The sequence below is a fragment of the Microcebus murinus genome, chromosome 8, assembly GCF_040939455.1.
Source record: "Microcebus murinus isolate Inina chromosome 8, M.murinus_Inina_mat1.0, whole genome shotgun sequence".
Lineage (NCBI taxonomy): Eukaryota > Metazoa > Chordata > Mammalia > Primates > Cheirogaleidae > Microcebus > Microcebus murinus.
Window position 1 is genome coordinate 85,018,391 of NC_134111.1, and position 22,474 is coordinate 85,040,864.

Sequence of the window (22,474 nt, forward strand, 5' to 3'; positions counted from 1 at the left end):
TTGATTACCTCACCAACTCCTGTTAAAACCCTAATCTCACTTCATAGCCTATCAATTAAAACTCCTTGGCACTTTAGGAAAGGCTTTTTTTTTTTTTTTTTTTTTTTTTGAGACAGAGTCTCGCTTTGTTGCCCAGGCTAGAGTGAGTGCCGTGGCGTCAGCCTAGCTCACAGCAACCTCAAACTCCTGGGCTCGAGGGATCCTTCTGCCTCAGCCTCCCGGGTAGCTGGGACTACAGGCATGTGCCACCATGCCCGGCTAATTTTTTATATATATATCAGTTGGCCAATTGATTTCTTTCTATTTATAGTAGAGACGGGGTCTCGCTCTTGCTCGCTCAGGCTGGTTTTGAACTCCTGACCTTGAGCAATCCGCCCGCCTCAGCCTCCCAAGAGCTAGGATTACAGGCGTGAGCCACAGCGCCCGGCCTAGGAAAGGCTTTTTATTATTTAACTATTGCTTACCTATTTAGACTAATTTCCCCATTATTCTTCTCTTCTGGAATGAAAAATATTTAGAACTTTCTGAATATACCACAATTTTTCCATGCTAAACATTCATACTTTTTCATCTCCTATTTTTACATTGTGAATACCTACTTATGTGTATAGATTTTGTTCAGATGTGTTCATCTTTTTACAGCCGTCATGACTACCTTCTGAGCCTAGAAAGCTGATTATCCTGCTCCCTGTGATATCACTATATCCTTTATCTTCATCTATTAAAATATTTATGAAAATACTATAATTTTTTGGTTATATATTTGTATAACCTTTAAGAACATGAATATCTTGAAGGCAGAGTTTCTTTCATCATCTTCATATCCATAGAGCATAGTATATTTTGTAAATTATGTTTTATATCATCCATTTTCCAGTGGAATTTAGAGGACATGCAAATATAAGTGTTGTTTTTAAGAAATAATTAAAGTGAAAGATAACTTAGGATAGGTAAAAAATAAGATAAAACCAGGAGTTAATATATAAAATCTATATAATCTGCCTTAAATATTTTCTGCTAAATGTTGGCTATGTGGATATTAATTAGTGAAAAAAACATAGCATATATTTTTTGAAATTGCTAGAGGAGAGCTTCAACTTTAGGCCTAAGTATTGTAGCATAAACAAAAAGAAAGAGACCTAGTCAGCTATGTGATACCCATTGTCAATAAGAGAAATCATCTCAGGCTGGTGAGCAGTAGCACAATGACTCCTGCTAGGAAGACCTGAAAGTGTTTCACCACTGGGTTCATATTAAGAGTACACAACACTCTTATATAATATATAATCTGTTGAGCAATAGCCTCAACAACAACCTATCAATAATACAGATAAGATTGTGCCTTATAACTCTCCTCATTGTAGGGTAATGGAACAATACCACCAGCAATTCAGTAAAAGCAATTCTATGGTGGTGAATGAGAAGTGAAAAAAGTGGTCTCTGAATATATAGACTTCCTACTCTCACAATTTAATCCAAAGGAAAAAAAAAATGTAAAAATTTTCAGGTATACATGTACTTTATATCATTCCCATTTTGTATCCCTGGTAAACAGTGAATGTTAAAGAGGAACTGAATATATTAATGTATTTCAAAATGTAATAATCTATAATAATTATAGCATATAATAGATTGGAAGAGACCCAAGCACCAGACGCATCGAGTTGAAGATATTGTCTCAGTTATGTAAACAGACTCAGTGGTGTGCAGGGCCAAGGTTAAGTTTAGGGAGGGTCTCTAAAAATATGTCATTCTCAACAGAGTGGAATGGTCTATCCTATGGACCAGTTGAACACGGGGCAGGAAACAGACCAGGGGCTTGAAAATGAAGAGCGCTTGCCTCTGGCACTATGAGAAGAATGTCTAGGTCATATTCTGAATGAAAATGAGATGTCTCTTCTCTTCAAGGCTGTGAGAAGCAGGGGCAAGAGCTGGATCTTCACTTTATAGGCCCAGAGAGATCGTAATTTTTTACTTTTAACTATTATGGATACATATTAGTTATATGTATGTATAGGGTACATGTGATATTTTGATACAAGCATTCAATGTAGATTAATCAAATCAGGGTAATTGGGGTACTCATCACCTCAGGCATTTATCATTTCTTTGTGTTAGGAACATTCCAGTTCTACTCCTTTAGTTATTTTAAAATATACCCTAGCCTACTGCTAATTATAGTCACTTTGTTGTGCTATCAAATATTGTTTATTCTATCTAACTATATTTTTTGCGCCCATTGACCATCCCTACTTTATTCCCCCTTCCCCTCTACCCATCCCAGCCTCTTGTAACCATCATTCTACTCACTGTCTCCAAGAGATCAATTGTTTGAGTGAGAACATGTAAGTTTTGTCTTTCTGTGCTTGGCTTATTTTACTTAACATAATGTTCTCCAGTTCTATCTATGTTGTTGCAAATGACAGGATTTCATTCTTTTTATATAATATGATATATTATATATAATATTCCATTGTGTGTATCTGTCACAATTTCTTTATCCATTAATTCATTGATGGACACTTAATGTTGATTCCAAATCATGGCTATTGTGAATAGTGCTGCAATAAACATGGGGATGCAGATATCTTTTTGATATGCTGAATTCCCCTACTTTGGATATATACCCAGCAGTGAAATTATAATCTATTTTTAGATTTTGGAGGAACCTCCATACTGTTCTCCATAGTGGTTATACTAATTTTCATTCCCACCAACATTGCATGAGGGTTCCTCTTTCACTACCAGCATTTTATATTGCTTATCATTTTGATAAAAAGCCATATTAACAGGGATGAGATGATATCTTAGTATAGTTTTGATTTGCATTTCTCTGACAACTAATGATGTTGACCATTTTCTCATATACTTGTATATCTTCTTTTGAGAAATGTCTATACAGATCCTTTACTCATTTTTAAACTGGATTATTTGACTTTTTTCTATTGAGTTGTTGGAATTACTTATATATTCTAGTTACTAATCCTTTTTCAGATGGGTAGTTTACAAATATTATCTCCCATTGTTTGGATTGTCTCTTTGTTGAATATTTTGTTTGCTGTGCAGAAGCTTTTTAACTTGATGTGATCCTATCCGTCCAGTTTTGCTTTGGTTGCCTGTGCTTTGGGGGTATTATTCAAGAGTCCTTGCCCAGACCAATATCCTGAAGTGTTTCCCCAATGTTTTCTTTCAGTAGTTTCATAGTTCCACATCTTAGATTTAAGTATTTAATTCATTTTGATTTTATTTTTGTATATGGTAAGAGGTAAGAGTCTAGTTCCATTCTTCTGCATATGGATATCCAGTTTTCCCAGTACCATTTATTGAAAAGACTGTCCTTTCCCCACTGTATATTCTTGGCACCTTTGTTGAAAATACATTCACTATGGATATGTATTTATTTCTGTGTTCTCTATTCTGTTTCATTGGTCTATGTGTCTGTTTTTATGCCAGTAACATGATGTTTTGGTTACTACAGCTCTGTATAATTTGAAGTTAGGTAATGTAATTCTTCCAATTGGTTATTTTTTCTCAGGATAGCTTTGGCTATTCTAGGTCTTTTGTAGTTCCATATAAATTGTAAGATTATTTTTTTCTATTTCTGTGAAGAATATAATTGGCATTTTGATGGGGATTGCATTGAATCTGTAGATTAGTACAATGGACATTTTAACAATATTGATTCTTCCATGAGCATGAAATATCTTTTCATTTTTTGTGTCTTCTTCAATTTCTTTCATCAATGTTTTATAGCTTTCATTATATAGATCTTTTACTTCTTTAATAAGTTTATTCTTAGGTATTTTATTTGTAGCTGTTATAAATGGGATTACTTTATTGGTTTCTTTTTCAGATTGTTTGCTGTTGGCATAGATAAATGTTACTGATTTTTGTATGTTGATTTTGTATCCTACAAGTTTACTGAATTTGTTTATCAGTTCTAATAATTTTTATGTGGAATCTTGAGGTTTCTCTAGATATAAGACCATATCATCTAGAAACAAGGATGATTTGACTTCTTCCTTTCCAATTTTGATGCCCTTTATTTTTTTCTCTTGTCTAATTGAACCTCCTGGTTCAATCTTGGTAAGTTATATTTGTCCAAGAATTTTTCCATTTCTTCTGGGTTTTCCAATTTGTTGACATATAGTTGCTCATAGTAGTCTCTAATAATTTTTTATATTTCTGCACTATCAGTTTTAATGTCTCCTTTTTCATCTCTGATTTAATATATTTGGGTCTTTTCTCTTTTTCTCTTAGTCTGGCTAAATGTGTGTCAATTTTATTTATCTTTTCAAAAACCCGAGTTTCTCTTTTCTTTGATCTTTTATATATATTGGTTTCAATTTATTTATTTCTGCTCTGATCTTTTCTTTTACTAATTTTGGGTTTGGTTTGTTCTTATTTTTCCAGTTCTTTGAGATGTATTGTTAGGTCATTTACTTGAAGCTTTTCTACTTTTTGATGTAGGTATTTATTGTAGGTACTTTTTTCTTTTTACCGCTTTTGCTAAATCCCAAGGTTTTGATATGTTGTGTTTTCATTTTCATTTGTTTTGAGAAAATTTTAAATTTCCTTCATGAACTCTCCAGTGACCCACTGGCCATTCAGATGCATACTGTTTAATATCCATGTATTTATATATTTTCCAATGTTCCTCCTGTTATTGATTTCGAGTTTTATCCCATTGTTGTAAGAAAAAAATATTATGTATGATTTCAAGTTTTTGAATTTGTTAAGCCTTGTTTTGTGGCCTAACATATGATCTATCCTTGAAAATGATCCATGAGCTGAGGATAAGAACATACATTCTATAGCTGTTGGAAATAACATTTCGTAAATATCTATTAGGTCCATTGGTCTGTAATGCAGATTAGGTCCATTGTTTATTTGTTGATTTTCTGTCTGGATGATCTGTTCAATGCTGAAAATTGAGTGTTGAGGTCTCTAATGATTATTGTATCATCTTTCTACTCAAGATAAAGGGGTTTATAAAGTATAATTACAACAATAGAGTATTCTGTGTTTGTGTACTTACCAGAGAGTTGTATACCTTTAGATTATTTCATGTTGTTGTTTAATGTCCTTTTCTTTCAGACTGAAGAACTCATTTTAGTATTTCTTGTAGGATAGGTCTGGTGTTGATGAAATCTCCCAACTTTTGTTTGTCTGGGAAAATCTTTATTTCTCTGTCATGTTTGATGGCTACTTTTGCTGGGTATATTATTCTGGGGTTAATGGCATGCTACTTTTGAATATGTTGAAATATGTCATGCTACTTTTTCCTGGACTGTAAGGTTTCCACTGAGAAATCTGCTTCCAGATGTAATAGAGATCTTTCATATGTTATTATTTTCTTTTTTCTTGCTTCTCTTAGGACCATTTCTTTATCTGTGACTTTTTTGGAGCTTGATTATTAAATGCCTTGAAGTAGTCTTGTTTGAGTTCAATATTCTTGGCATTCTATGACCTTCTTATACCTGAATATTGATATATTTCTCTAGGTTTAGAACATTTTCTGTTATTTATTTAAATAAATATTCTACCCCAATCTGTCTCTTTCTACCACTTCTTTAAGGCAAATACGCTTAGATTTGCCCCTGTGAAGCTATTTTCTAGGCTTTATCATTGTGCTTCCTTCTTTTTCATTTTTTTTTTTTTCTTCTTACTGGATATTTTCAAATAGCCTATCTTCAAGCTCATTATTCTCTTTCAGCTTGGTCAATCTGTGGATGAGAGACTCTCATGCATTTCTCAGTTTGTCAAATAAATTCTTTAGCTCCAGAATGTCTGCTAGATTTTTTTTATTATTTCAAACTTTTTGTTAAATATCTCTGATAGGCTTCTGAATTCCTTTTCTGTGTTGTCTTGAAGTTCATTGTGCTTCTTCAGGACTGCTGTTTTGAATTCTTTTTCTGAAAGGTTATGTATCTCCATGCTCCAGGATTGGTTACTGGTACCTTATGTAGTTCGTTTGGTGAGGTCTTATTTTCTTGGATATTCTTGATGTTTGTAGGTGTTCATCAATGACTGAACATTTTAAAATTAGGTATTTATTTTAATATTCACAGTCTGAGTTGGTTTGAGCTTATCCTTCTTGAGAAGGCTTTCCAGATATCCATAGGGAATTAAATGTTGTGATCTAAGTTTTTGGTCACTGCAGCCATTATCAGCAGTAGGGGTTCCCCAAGCCCAGTAATGCTGTGACTCTTGCAGACTCCTAATGTTACTGCCTTGGTAGACTTGGGGAAAATATGGGAGGCTTTTCTGTGTTACCAAGCAATGTCTTTTACTCTCTTCCCACATTCTCTAAGCTATGTTTCTGGAGTTGGGCAAGGAGTGATGTGGGTACTCTCTCATGGACACCATTGCCAGAGCAAGAGAGCTTAGTCTCACCCAAAGTTTATGATGATTGTTGCCTAGCTACCCCTGATGTTTATTCAAAGCCCAAGGGCTCTTTATTCAGAAGGTGGTGAATTTTGCCAGGACTGGATCCTTGCCTTCTGGGCAACATGTTTGCTTCTGGCCCAGGCTGGGTCCAGAAATGTCATATAGGAACTAAGGCCTAGACTCAGGTCTTCAGGAGTCTGCTTGGTACTTTTTTTTTTACTATGCCTGAGCTGGTACCCAGGTTGCAAAACAAAGTCCTCTGAATTCTTTTCTTTCCTTTTCCCAAGTAGAAAATGATTCTCATTGAGCTGTACTAACTAGAATTGGGGAAAGGTGACACAGGCACTGGCATGGTCACAGAAGCTGGTGTTTCACTGTGTCATGTGCACTCCATGTCCATTCTGAGCCAACAGAACAACATGAATTGCCCAAGGACTGGCGCCTCTGTAGCCTGACTGCTGTACAAATTTAGTACAGGCCTAAGCTGATTTTTCTCAGCTTGTAGTATAGCTAGCCAGAACGTGGGTTTCAGGCCAGAGGATTTCTCTCTGAACAGGCTGATCTAAGTGCTCCTTCCATGGGGTCTGGTAGAATTCTGCCCTGTGCTGTATTCCCCTGTGCCAGGGAGGCTCTGAATTTCAATGCAAAGTCCCATAATCACTTCACTCTCCTTCCTCTGTGTTCATAGACTCTCTCTTCACTTGGTGTGCTGGCATGGCCCTCTTGGGGGATAGGTAAGGGGGGATAGTAATACAAGATTGTCTTTTCTGTCCTTGTCAGAACCTCTTTCCTTGGTATAATTAATGTTAAACAAAGTAGTATAATTGCTTACCTGATTTTTTGTTCTTCTGAAGGCACCTACTTGTGTTGTTGTTGAATTTGGTATTCATGCAAAGGGATGATGGCCGGAGGTTTCTATTCAGCCATCTTGCGCCATCCTTCTCTCTCCATCTGTTATTTCTTTACACATTTTATTCATAGCTATATTATATTCTGTACCTTATAATTACAACAACTGGAGTCTTTTAGGTTATAAGTGTTTGCCAATTTTATCAGCTCGTCCTCAGTCATGGCTTTTTACTTCCCATTATGTCTTTGGTATTTTTTTTTGAAAGCTTATATTTGGTTGAATTTTATCTGTGGAATATTGAGGGTCTAAATTGGAATGATTTGGACTATATACCAAAAACCTGGATCCACTGTATTAGTCAGCTCAGGCTGCCATAACAAAATAACATAGATTGAATGGCTTGAACAAGAGAAATCAATATCTCACAGTTCTGGAGGATAGAAATCTAATATCAGAATGCCAGCATCAATCAGTTTTGGTGCAGACCCTCTTCTTGGATTGCAGGCGGCTGCCTTCTCTCTGTGTCCTCACAATGCAGGGAGAATAAGCCAGACTCTTCATCTTCTTATAAGGATACTAATCCTGTTATGGGGTCACCATACTCATAACCTCAACTATACCTAATTATCTCCCAAAAGCCCTACCTCCAGATACAATCACATTGAGAATTAGGGTTCAACCTATGAATTTAGGGCAAGGGTGGCACAAACATTCAGCTCATAGCATCCATTTTTGTTGTTTTTAATGGTTTTGGCTCCTTCCATTTGTGTGTAGCTCAGGGAAACTCTGACCTTTTGCATCACTTGAAACTTACTTTCGCATACTTTTTCTCTTTTTCTCTCTATCTTTCTGAGTCCTCAGAAATGTCCTTTATTTTCTCATGAACCAAAAATAGTTTTCCATATGTCAAACCATATCTTTTGAAAGGCACAAAAATTTCAAAAGGCTATTCAGAAATTTATGTTTTATATATTTTGGATTTAGTTGAGCTCATACATATGAGCTATAATCACAGTATGTTAAAAATTTATGAGAATATTTTTTATATTTATTGTTGACAAAATATCAGTTTGTGGCACTTACAAAGAAATAATACTGCTTCATTCTAGTTGTAATTATTCCAGTTGCGGTTTTTGTTTTTCTGGGCACATGGTTTAAACCAAGAGAGAAGCATATAATAGCTATATGAGAGGGTTTTTGAGCCACGGGCAGAAATATACCATAGTAATTCTTACCTAATACCAAGATTTTGGTCCATAACAGCATACTACCCCATAGGAAAGACAGACTTGAGAAAGAGACATGCTTAAAAAATGTTTTATTTTTTGTTTCCTTGGATTTTTTTAGACACATGTATTATTCAGTCTTTAATATTAAAAACTAAAATTCTGAATTCAAATATATTGTGCTAATAAACAATTGCTGCAAAGCAAAAGGCATATTTTATTGTTTATCTATTGATGATGGGACTACCTGCCATACAGTAATTTTTCAACTATGCTACCTTAAAAAATAAAATAGACATCCTTTTCTAACTTTAATGAGAATATCCTCTCTCTATAATCCACCTTCTCTGCAGCATCTTCAAGCTCTTCCTCTCTAATGGTGGCTGTGTTTCCTCTGCAGATAAAAATTTCATTTCTCTCTTAGCATAAAAATACCCGAACTATTAGTAAGCAACACTTTTTCTTGATCTTGCCATTCCTTCTGTTAGAGATATCAAGCATTTCTTCAATTACAGCATAACTTTATTTATATGTTCATTTATTCTTATACTTATTCTAAAGCATTTATTAAGCACTTTAGTTGGTCAGTCATGATGCTTGATGCTGTAGAAACAGAGAGAAGAAACAGTTCTCCACCATAAATCACAGTTTCGCAGGGGAGGAGGGCAAAGAAGCAATTTATTACAATTCAGTGAGAGAAAGTTACTAAGGGAACACATACAAAGAGCATGCAATACAGAAGGATGTGGAAAACATGAAGGTTTCTTGCAGCTGATATTTCATCAACCCCTCCCCCCCAAAACCAGATGTTTTTACTCAAGTCATTGGTACCCACTCATTTCTTAGATTAGCTTTTGTGTCCACCACTTGAAAACCACTGCTTTTTCACATCTACTGATTACCTAAATGGAAAATCCAATGACTCATCCTCAACTACCCAGCACTTAAAAATCTCTTTCATGTCTTATGATCTACTACAAAGCCATCTCATTCCTGATTCACTTCTTCCTTCATCCAAACTGCACTCATGGAGCATTTAATTAATTCAAACATAAGCAATTCTGACTTACTATTTAATATTGTATTATGGTTTTGAAATTGATTTAGCCCATATCCAAATTTTTATTGTTCTGAAGCTACATTATCCACAGAGCCTAACACAAACTCTCAACCAAACACACACTAACAAAAACACTAATTTAGTGAATTAATCTAGGAGAATTTAAAAGAATTGATCTTGAAACTACAAACACAAGGTTCTCTCTTTAGCTTGAATTACTAAACATTCCAAGTTAGTAATTGTGTAGACCCAGATAAGATAATAAGATTTACTCATTTAGCTATGCCACTAAAAGTAAAAATAACTCAGATACCCACATACACACAAATTACTCACAGAATGCAGCTGATCATAAAATAAATTAATTATGAATTAGTTTGTAAACAAAATGTCTTTTTATATTTCTGTAAATAGTGGCAACAAATTGGCTACATCAAGTGGTGACACTACAGTTAAATTATGGGACCTATATAAAGGCGATTGCATTTTGACCTTTGAAGGACACAACCATGCAGTATGGTCCTGCACGTGGCATTCCTGTGGCAATTTTGTGGCTTCATCTTCATTGGATACAACTTGTAAAATCTGGGATGTTAATAGGTAAGACACATTACTAACTCTCTATGTGGATATATATATAAATGTGGATACTAACACATTACTAACCCTCTATGTGGATGTATTTATAACTATACTACACATTACTAACCTTCTATGTGGAGATATATATATAAATGAGTAAAGTTTTTTGCCCTTGATGTTATCTCTGGGAAACATTAAAAGAAACTGTTAGTTGATAAGATTATAGAGAGCTACTTAAATGATCTTTGTGAAATCCATTTATAACTCCATTAATCTTTGTTAATATAATAATTTCTTTCTAAATGTAACTATCAAGATCAAGCCTGTGTAATAAGATTAGAATTGCTTCATTGGGAAGCTGTTTGTTTTAATCAGGATAGGAAAAAAATACTTATTTTAAACAGTTAGATATTTAGTTCCACCACCCACAGGTTTGCTATCTCTCTGTACTGTCAAACTTAGCAGTTTAATAGACATAAATATAATAGAAATACTTATTTGTTTTATGCTTAATTTTGATACATTGTAGTGTTTTCCCTAATTAAATGCTTCTAGGCAATTCACAAATTGTAAGGAATAAGGCAATTTATTGTATGCAAAGTCCTATACGATATCATGTGGACGTGGAAATTTTATATTTTGATCTTAATTTATTTTTTATTTTTTTTTTTTTATTTTTTTTTTGAGACAGAGTCTCACTTTGTTGCCCAGGCTAGAGTGAGTGCCGTGGCATCAGCCTGGCTCACAGCAACCTCAATCTCCGGGGCTCAGCGATCCTACTGCCTCAGCCTCCCGAGTAGCTGGGACTACAGGCATGAGCCACCATGCCCGGCTCATTTTTTGTATATATATTTTTAGTTGGTCAATTAATTTATTTCTATTTTTGGTAGAGACGGGGTCTCGCTCAGGCTGGTTTCGAACTTCTGACCTTGAGCAATCCGCCCGCCTCAGCCTCCCAAAGTGCTAGGATTACAGGCGTGAGCCACCGCGCCCGGCCTTGATCTTAATTTAAAACAGACAAATCTATTATGTTGACATTGTCAAAATTCCTCATCTGTATATTTTTTGGATGTTTATTACATTCTGTTAGGTATGCAAATATAATACAAAGAGATAAATTTAGCTACTATCAAATATGCTAATTGCTTCAGTGAAGGAATTACAAATTATTCATTGGACTTGTGATCATTGAAACAATAGGACTTTCATCATTGAAACAATGCCCAGATCCTGAAATACTGGTACTACTTGATGGTAGTGCCTGAAAAATTAGGAAAACAATTGTCAAAGATCCACTGTAATTTATTTTGTAAGAGAAATATGGACTCACTCTAAAGGTGGAGATTACTGATTTAGGGTCAAGTGTACAACAGGTGTTTTGAACACCTTTCTCCATTCTTCTTTGAATCATGAATAATATATTAATATTAAAAAGAGAGGCCTGGCAGGTGCTTGCAAATTGTCAACAGGTTTTATGAGAGGTTTCATGGAGAGGGTAAGCTAAGTTCTAAGTTCTGTGTATAAGTTGATTATTTCATAAGGCCAGGTGCCAATTGTTAAGCTCTTTTCTCCCAGCACCAAATTCTCCCTTCTGTACTCTGCTGTTGTGATGCTGGGGCTGGGATTCCACAAACCACATTTTTGCTTTGCCAGCTGGTTGTCTGGTAGGCTTTGCCAATAGGGGCTTCCTGCAGGAGACTACCAGTCTGGGTGGGGAGAAAAGGGACTTGCTTCTTCCTGTCTCTTTCCTATGTGCTTCTTGTGGACTTGCAGTTCCACTGAGTATCACTTCCGCTATGCTTCACCTCAGAACAGCAGTTCATTCTAATCACAGCAGCAGAATTGAGTTGGTAGATTTTTCCAGCATTTGCAGAAATGGCCTCATTATGCTGTCACCAGAGACATTAGCCCAACAAACAGGTGCCCCCTTCTCAGCAGTCTGTGTTTCCGGCCCTGCAATGGGACAGCCCTGCTGTTCCAAGCAGAGGAACACCACCACCAGACAAGCACCTCCTGCTCAGAGGACTGTTTTAGTTTTGAAGGCCCCCCTTTTCAAGGGTCTAAGTTTTAATAATTCTACCTTATTCCCTGTGTTTGCTCAGTGCTAAGGGAAGAACTCTTACCTGAAGGTGTTTTCTCCATGATATCTTTATGTCCTCATTTTCTCTTTTTAGTTACCTAGTTAACAACTTTATACATTGTTGGCAATACTGTATACTAAAATTTAATTGTTAAAATGATAGGTGAAAATTCTTTTTTCTGACTAGTCTTTGACAGATTCAGGATATTAGTGAATAAGTAACAATCTACCTAAGTTATGAAGCTACAGCTAAATAAAATTTAACATGGTCTGTATGAGAAAACATGGCTGTGAATGATATAGTTTAGACCTATTTCTATCTAAAATAGTGACAAATTAAAATAGGTTTAATTCTCAGCTGGGTAACATTTCTTTATATGGAATAATCAATCATATATAAGTCTTAATTTCATTAAGTTTTTATATTATGTGACCAGATTTCATAAATACTTATTATAATAGATTACTTGAATTTGAACACTAGTATCTAATTTTAATTTTTTATCACTGTTGGCTTAGTTGAGGATCCTAATAGAAAATTGTGTCCCATTATAAAATATAACCCATTTTCAAATCTCTTAACCATTCAGAGTGTTTAAATCAAACTATAGTTAAAAAGCTTAACCCAATAGACTGAGCCTTACTCACAATGATTTGAAGCACTTTGATTTGACATCTTTTCTCTAGGACTCTGAAACCTAAGTGCTCTCTTATTGGTGAGCAGTATTAACATAGCAGATTAAAATTGCTCCTGATTGATGTCAAATTCTTTAAATTTTAAGTTTCATGTCAGTGTCAAGAGCTCACCTTCATCATCAAGGACAAAACGGACAAAACAAAATTATATCAATTTTGAGGCTGAGGTAGTGGACAAATTTTGACTAATAATTTAGAGATTGATTGTTTCTTTTCTATTTCAAAATATTAAGGGGGTACAAATGTTTTTGTTGCATGGATACTTGTATAATGCTTAAGTTGGGGCTTTTGATATGTCTGTCACCAGAATAGTATTCATATATTTCGTCCCACCCCTCCCCTCCCACCTTCCTTCTTCTTGGTTTCTAATGTCTTTTATCTTTTTTTATGTCCATGTGTACCCATTGTTTAGCTCCCACTTCTTATTTAGAACATAATAGCATTTGGTTTTCCATTCTTGAGATATGTCACTTAGGTTAATGGTCTCCAGTTCCATCTAAATTGCTGCAAATGACATAATTTCTTTTCTTTTTATGACTTTTCTTTTATGAGTCGTACTCCATGGTGTGTGTGTATGTGTGTGTGTGTGTGTGTGTGTGTGTGTGTGTGTGTGTATGCACCCCATATTTTTTATTCACGTGTGAATTAATGGTTACTTAGGTGGGTTCCACATCTTTTCAATTGTGTATTGTGCTGCAATAAACACTTTAGTGGAGGTATCTTTTTGATAAAATTATTTATTTTATTTTTGGATGATGAGGTAGATACCCAGCAGAGGGATTGCCAGATCGAATGATAGTTCTACATTTATTTCTTTGAGGAATCTCTGTGCTGTTTTCCATAGAGGTTGTACTAATTTACAGTCCACCAACAGTGTATAAGTGTTCCTTTCTGTCTGTATCCATGCCAGCATCTATTATTTTTTGACTTTTTAATAATGACCATTCTGATATGGGTAAGGTGATATTTCATTTGAAACTGATTGTTTCTATAGCAGCTACTGATATGTCTTTCAGCGTCATAATCAAAGCATTGAGCTCTAATTTGCAATTACTCATGGATTGATACTATGTAGATATGTCAAAACTAGTGTCTTTAAAATTTTATAGGTTATGGGCACTTGCTTAGTGACTTTACCTTGGTAAGATGGGTGGTGGTGGAAGCTGTGCTGCGCTGGATCATAGTTTGATGCCTATATAATTCTTAATAAAAAAATAATTTATATTGGTAGATACTATTGTCACCAGAGTAGGAAGAGTTTAGGATATTCTTCTTTCTTACCCTTCCCTTTAAGTCCCTGGCTCGGTCTTGCATCTCCTTTAGTTGATGTTATATCCCTACATCTGCAATTGTTTCTGAATTGGACAATACTTGATAAGACCATTCATTTAGCTCATCAATAAAAAATTGGATCACTGTGAATCATAATAAGTGTTTAACAGATTAATATTTACTAAGTGCCAATAAAAATCTATGAACAATATCTATGGCACTCAGTCTGGATGAGTCCACACTTCACAGGGATTCTGTGAATAATTAATAGTAGCACTTTGATGATCTTCGGAATGATCATATATATAAATATATGAAGTAGAAATTTTAATCTGTTGTAGTTAGTGATTATTGATTTCTACCTCAATTTTTTAATTTTCAAATGCATTCTTTAAAAATCAGTCCTAAAGCATACATGCACACTTTAACACACACGTACACACATACTCTCCAATGTAGGCTAAGTGGAGAGTACTTGGTATATGGTGGTTTATTTATATAAACAAATTTATAGAGTGAATCAACACACACATATGAAAAGAATATTTTAGGTGTTCTTCCTGCCCCATCCAATCCAAACTATAATATAATTGTGCTGTCTTATCCTATATGAATCTATAAAATGATGAAAATCAGATTGAAAAATCAGAAAAGATCTCAGTCAGCTATAAAAATAATTTATGTTTCTTTAGAGGCATTTGTGCATAGCATTAATCAATAAGTATTCATGAAATGACTTAACAATGTTGGGCTGTGTGTAGGCATAAGGAAATTCTCAGACTCAATCTCTGTTCTCGATAAGATTACAAATAATTTAAAACTACAGCAATTTTGAAGCAATTAGAGAATATGCAATGCATTTGCTTGTTTATAATATCAGATCAGGTATTCTGGTTGGCTCCTGGCTTCTTTTCTTACAGGTAGCTGGGTATTTGGCTGAGCAGTTATATCACACTGTCACTCTTATATTTGGAAGGCAGTCCATGTGCCTGCTTAGCTTGTAGCTTGAGGGAAAAGGGGTTAGAAACAGCCAAAATGTTACTGAGTATAGCTTTCCCAGCAGCATTATCAGAGTATTACACAGGTAAGAATTGAGTGGTTTGTAACAAGGATGGAAGGAAACAGAGTGACTTGTAAAATTCAATAGCTTCTGAACCCAATAATGGGAGATAAATCTGATATACTTACATCAAATTGTATTGTTTTAGATGCCCTTGAGACTACAAAGAGAGAGAAAAATAAAGCAGGTTTAATAACCATGGTTACTTTAATTTGTGATTATTGCTGCATCACGTTGCCTGGAAACAAATATATCAAAAACTTAGTAAGTTTTTGAAAGAATTGGATTGACAAGGAAACCATGAGCCTATTCTTAATAACCCCCTGACTCATTAAACTGTAAAATAGTCCTTGAGGCCCCAAACTTACACCCAAAGGAAGTGGGGTTGTATTGTTGCACACTTCACAAAGAAAGTGTAGACCACAGCATGGACTTCAGATGTGGCCACAGAGGATAATGAAGAAGAAAGAACTTGCCATGGAACAAAGCCAAAAGCCACAAAGAACAAGGGGCAAAATGCTCCTCTTGTAGAGAGCCATGATCCAATAAAGGAACTTCCTTCAGTACCTCGGCAAAGTTCCTCATGATGCCCACCTAGATTTCTGTCATCATTTGGACTAGTGATGCTCGTACATTTCCTACGTGTCTATTTTCTTTATTATAGTTTATATTGTAGTTATTCTGTCCTAGCTTCATCATGTGCACATTGTGTTTGTGTTGGTGGTGGTAAGCAGCATAAAACGTGTATTTTATTCAGTTGATTACCTAAATGCAAGTGACACCTCTGAACCCAGTGGAGCAGATTGTGCATCATCCAGAGATCATAAACTGTGAGATACATGCAGTGATGAGGCTTGGGGTTGTCTCCAGTTTTGGATGGCGGGAGGAAGAAAGTCAGTGGATACTCTACATGTGAAAGAAAGGATGGCATAGATGTTTGGTGGGCAAAAGGCCAAACTGTGGCAGAGACTGTTAGTTGTTCACCAGAATCTGTTTCTCATTCTTCCATATCAGTTGGTCACCTGGCTATCTATCTAAATAGTATTTCTCAGCCTTGTTGTTAGTTAAGTGTGGCTGTGTCACTTAGTTCTATACAGTAGAATATTAGTCAAAGTGTAGGTGCAATTTGTATGTTCTTTCCCCCTTGTGGTGGGATGGGATATCAATGACAATGACCACAGTCGTCTTAGGAGCCCATTATTGAAAATGGCAGAGCAATTATCAACCTGCTTGAAGCAAAGCCACCCCATTTTGTACATCCAGTTAGCCTGGAAAATTTTCTAGAGTCCTCAGCAATAAGAAAATGCACTTCTATTTTGTCTGAGATATTATATTTCCAGTCTATTTGTCACAACATTTTAGCCTGCCCAGTCCAATAAAGGCACCAGTGAATATTTTTCAGGTGATATGTTTTCCTCTTATGACATATTATTAAGGCAATAAAGACAATCTCTGAAGTGTTCTCAAAATTATATGGATGGAGAGTAATAATGGAAATTCTGTGCTGATAACAGATGGATAGTCAACTCCCTCTACTTTTTCTTGCCTTACCCCTTCTCTGTCCCCACCTCTACTATCTGCTGCAATACTGTTGGAGTCTATGAAGTCCTATTTGCCAGTAGCAACATCTATAAATTGAATGATTAGTTTGCATGGAGGTTAATTAATGCTTGTAAGAGAAGTTGTAAATTATGAAAAAACATGCAACTATAAGTGTCTCCATTAGTAGAATATTGACACAATGATGATGATTTCATTTAAACATTTAAAAACACGAAATATTTAAAGTTTATAGAATTGACTATACTTACTGCTAAGAATTAGTTCTACTGCTTGCAGTTAAACTAATGAAATACCAATAATACCTTCCATGTGGTTGATATCACAGGTTTATTTATTTGTTTATAGATCCAGCAAATATGCATTGAGCACTTACTTTGTTCTATGCATTATTATAGTCACTAAGCTATAGCAGTGAATGAAACAAAAACTCTTGCACTCATATAGATGGTATTCTATTGTAAGACAGAAAATAAACCAAATGAAAATTAATAATAAAAATAAATTCTTGTATATAGTGTTTAGAGATAATACATTTTGTAGAGAAATATGAAACATAGAAGATGGAAAGGAATTGTGGGCATTCAAGAAGATTACAATTTTAAATAGGAAGGTCAGGGAAATTCTCACTATAAAATAAAATTGTTATTTGGATATTCTGAATAAGGTGAGGCAGCAAGCCAAGCAGATATCTAGGAGGAGAATATTCCAAGCTCTTCTGAGTAAAGAGCTTTCCTATGGTGGTAGGAGGACTCATATGACTGAGGAACAACAAGGAAACCACTGTGACTAGAAGAAAGTGAGAAGATGAGTGAACAGTAGAGGTCAGTGGTTATTTGAGTGTATGCATATAGCATAGGGCCTTGAAACCCGTTTCAATGACTTTTACCTTTATTTTCAATGAAATGGGAAATCACTGGAGAATTTTGAGTGGAAGAGTCGCATTCTGTTTTACACTTAATAAGATGACTGGTTACTATTTTGAGATCAGACTGCAGCAGAAAAGGGGTAAAAACAGGTAAAAGCAGGAAGACCAGCTGGGAAGCTATTACAACAATCTTGCCAAAAGATGGAGAAGGTTTGAACCATAATGGGAACAGTAAAGGTAATAATTGTTGATACTCTGAATAGATTTGCAAGATAAAGCCAACAGGAGTTTCTGCATTATTGTGAATTGTGAAAGAAAGAGAAAACAAATGACCTGTTACATTTCAGACACCTGAAAGGCAAAAGGCTCATTTACTTTATACTAGGACATTAATATAAACTTTGTAAAAGGTGTTTTCAACCAGATGCATCAACTAGCATTCTAGAAAGAGCTGCAGAGTGAGGAATGTGTTCTCATCATTCATCTAAAATTTCCATTCAAGAGAATTGAATGTTCCCTTCTGCTCACTAGCATCACTGCCTTCTTAATTTAATAAATCATTAGCCAATCATAACCCCTGGGCTGGATGAGATGAGGGAAACAGAAAGCTATTGGTAAAGGTAGCAGTTAAAATTAAGAAAAGGGAATGTGAAATATTAAGATGCTGTTACAGTGAGCTATTTTCTGTTAATAATATATACTATTAATTTCTTTTGGGCAAATAGTGCACCAAGGTAAAAACTAAAATGAAAAAAAAATTATTTATTACAAAACCAGTAATAATAAGATAATACCAAACAAATAATAAAATGGAGTTTTGTAATATAAAATATGCCATTAATATATTTCATGTTCTTTAGGATTCATTTGCAAATTTGGTTATGCTAGCAAAGAAGGACATATTGTATAATATTAATGGTGTTAAAACATGGTAATGTGAGAAGTATTAAGATTCAAGGGCATGGATTATTGGTACATTAATACCTGTCTTGTATCATAAAGATTCCAAGTTTGCCTTCTTATACTTGAAAAGGCACCCAAGGTATATATTAATAGACTGCCAAGGTAATACTTGAAACATAATTATGCTACATTTTAAGAAGTGGTAAGATACTTAAATTGACCTCTTGTGATCAATTTATCTTATTCTACTAGGATAATCAATTATTACATCTTCCTGGATTTTCATTTATATTCAAATGAATAGTTCCCCCTTGACATATAGGCTTGAAATGATATCTAAGTATTATTAGGCATAAACACATAGATAGGCTTAAAAAATAAAGGAAAAGAAAACAGCACATGTTTTTCACTTTAATCTCCCCCAAAAGTACATAATTAGTTAATACTATTCAAGAAATACATATTTTATGAAGAAAAATATATTAAAGCTAAAGTTCAGATTTCATTTTGGAAGTTATATCATGATAAAAAATTGAGAAGCTCTCTCACAACCAATGTGGCTTTGTGTGTATGTATGAAGAATGCCTCAAGCAAGTGTCTACTGCAATAAATCTGATGTGAATGTTCTTTTATACAAATCTACATGGCTCAATAAATAAAAAAGCTAAATTTCATTATGATTTTAAAATTTATTTCTATTCCTTTCTACAACAAATACTATTTCATATATATGAGTTGCATAATTTTGTATCTAATTTGTGTTAAATAAAGTACACTTGCTGTGTGTTATCTCATAAACCAAATAAACTATATATTATAAGTAATTAGGATGAATATAAATGAAGCTAAATATATTCCAATAAGAGTGAATATATGTGTTTTATAACATGATATATTTTTACTTTATTACAACCCATCAAAGCAAGCACTTTGCCATATAAAGATGCGACACTTCTTTTCCATCCCCCACCAAAATAATCTGGTCAAGGTAAGTCTAATTGCTCCTCAGTGCTAATGATTAAAATAATTTAATATATTTCTTCACTAATATATGTTAAAATAAAATGATATATAGTCATAGTCAACATGAGGTTTAAAAAAATCACATTTGTTTTATATTTAAGATTTAATTGTATATGCACGTATGTGTGTGTACCCACATATTTATGTGTGTATATTTCTTGGTACTAATGAAGTGAATTTAAATATGTAGCTCAAAATTAATTTTAGAGGGACAAATACTGTAATTATTTGACTATCTTAAATATCCTAGGTATCTAATCAAAGTGATATTTTATTTATATATACTTTATGACTCTAAAACACAACTTGTTTCAAAACAGGTTATTTGAGACAGCAAACACTAAGTATTATCATATCCCTACAACATTGTTTTGCAATTATTAAAATGGTTTTCATTTAAAGGAAAATTTAAGATTTTATTCAATTACTATTTAAATAAATGGAATGCCCAAGTGCATCAAATCAAAATAAAAGAAAGAAACTGGTTAATATAAAAACATCAAACAATATAATTTTGGATGGGATTAAGCTAAATACTTTCTCATATAAAACCATATTTCAAGATAGAAAATAATTTCTATTTAGATAATAAAGATGAATTTGTTCTCTTAAAGAACTAGGGAATCTAATTTCCATAGAAATTTTAATTAATGTTACCTCACATTGCCTGACTTGAGTTTGTGCAAAATCCTAACATTTATCAATAAGAGCAGAACTTGTTAACCACACCATCTTCAATCAACATAGAATGATCTTTGGTTGTCTCACAATCTAGAATGAGCTCTGTAGGAAGTAATACCTCTAGCAGAATTTTATCTACTAAAGAGTTATCCCTTCCGACTTTATATTTTTTGTATTATTGACTAGCTTTGGCCACATAATTATGAAAACATTATTTCTTACTTAGAAATTTAGTATTCATTTATTTATTCAGTATTTACCAACTACATAACAAGTCATATCTCTCGAGCTAGGGATACAGCACTGAAAGGACAGTTAAAACACTTGCCCCTGTGGAGCTTAAATTATAGGCAAAAATGTCACTGGTTATCCATACCTTATAAGCCATTAGACAAGATCTCTGACTTGGCCGTCAATCAAAAGATTCATTCCTTACCCCTAGAGCTGAAAAGGGGTTAAGAGAGTGACTAGCTTTCTGAGATGTCATGAATGAGACTGGGTTCTCTACTGTTGGAAAAAATTAAGAACCTTAGAGGAAATAATCCATCAATGAAGGAGAAATTAAAAATGCTGTCAAGTCTTCCCATCACTCAAAGATTATTTTTTAATTGGCATTTGAATTTTATTAGTAACCTATAGGTACCTGTTACACATAAAACACTGAATTAAGTTAGTTTGAATGAGTTTTCACATAAAAGTAAACTTCCCCATTATCTGTTTCAATGTGCCTTGGGGTTTTTAACGCTAGTTTGCTATTTATTTTGAATAAAGAAGAAAACGATGAATTTTAGAATAATATATATTAGCAAGAATCAATCTAAAATGCTGTAATAACTAGAGATAATTATACTAAAATGTGCTGTATCCCAACTTATTTATGTTTAAATTTTTTACCTCTGGCTACTAAAATGTATATTTAAATTCTATTTTAAATTTATAGACAAATTGAGGGGTATACAAAAATTGATTTTTCTTATTTAATGCTGAAGATGTAAAATGAGTTAATAATAGTTATTTTAGGTATTATTGTTTTAATACAGTTCCAAGTAAAATTTCTTATCCACAAATCTAAGACTTACTGTTGGAAATTCATGGTAATTATCCAAATATGCATTTTAATAAGTGCAACATTTTAGTCTAGAAATTTACAAAACATATCTTTATATAAAAGCCATACTGCTATAAAAGTGGGCATTTAACATTTTTTTTGATTAGCTTTTCCCAGATATCTGACAAGTTTATAAAAGCATTTGATGCTTACAATTTTAAAGGTGACATATAATTTATTTCATTGACTGTTTTTCTAGCTATTGTGAAAAATTAAATTCACTTTTTAGAAAATGTTAATGCAAGCATATCCAGAATAAATTTAACCTTACTATCTTACACATAGTAATTAATATATCAAAGCTACATGCAAAACTATATGCCTATACCCCCAAAATACTACCTATGTTCTTAATATTCTTTAAGAGCTATAAATCTCTTACACAAATATCATTTTAATTAACAAAGTTATGTTAATTATATATGCAATCAGTTCTTACTCCTTGCTCTTATTTCCTCCTAACTCATTTATAGCAGGCTATAGCATCTTAGACTTGAGGCTTTCAGTGGTATCTTCAACAATAAATTATCTCTTCATTATCCAAATTATAATGGCTCTCATTATCTATATATCTGTGTTCATATTCTTGCAACTAAAAACTACCTAAGGACTCAACTCCAAATTGGAAATCATTGTTCACCTATTCCTAAAAGGCCATTGGGATTAATCCTATCAGACTGACAGCCTTGTTTATCTGGGTCACCACAAAAATGCCAGCCATCGTATTCTAGATATTCTTCAAATATGTACCAATCACATCATCCCTCGCTTAGCTCTGATCTCCCTTCCATGGTATTCAATACCTATCCTTAGCAAAATGTTCTATATCCTCAATCTCTTTTATGTACAATTTATCTTATTGCTTTTACTAGCTATCCCTTGAGGATATTGATTCCCTTTTCTAATTAAGCCTATAACTCCCTCTTTTTAATCCTTCTCAAGAGATTTATAACTCATAATGAATATTAAACATGTAGGCACTGTCATTGAAGTGTATACATATAATTTATTTTAGAGTTTTGCATACATCTATCATATGTTAATTTCATATATCTATCATATATTAAATTTTGTTCCTGGTATATATACACAAATTTCTCCTACCACTGGATCTG

General features: G+C 33.8%; 1 protein-coding gene across 1 annotated transcript in view; it reads left to right on the top strand.

Moving 5' to 3' along the window:
* The window catches only part of SPAG16 (sperm associated antigen 16), an 838,437-nt gene that overhangs the window by 415,335 nt on the left and 400,628 nt on the right, over positions 1-22,474 (top strand). Inside the window, exon 12 of the mRNA XM_020288215.2 lies at positions 9,941-10,126. Coding sequence (XP_020143804.1) covers positions 9,941-10,126 — 186 coding nt within the window. The remainder of the gene's footprint in view (positions 1-9,940; positions 10,127-22,474) is intronic.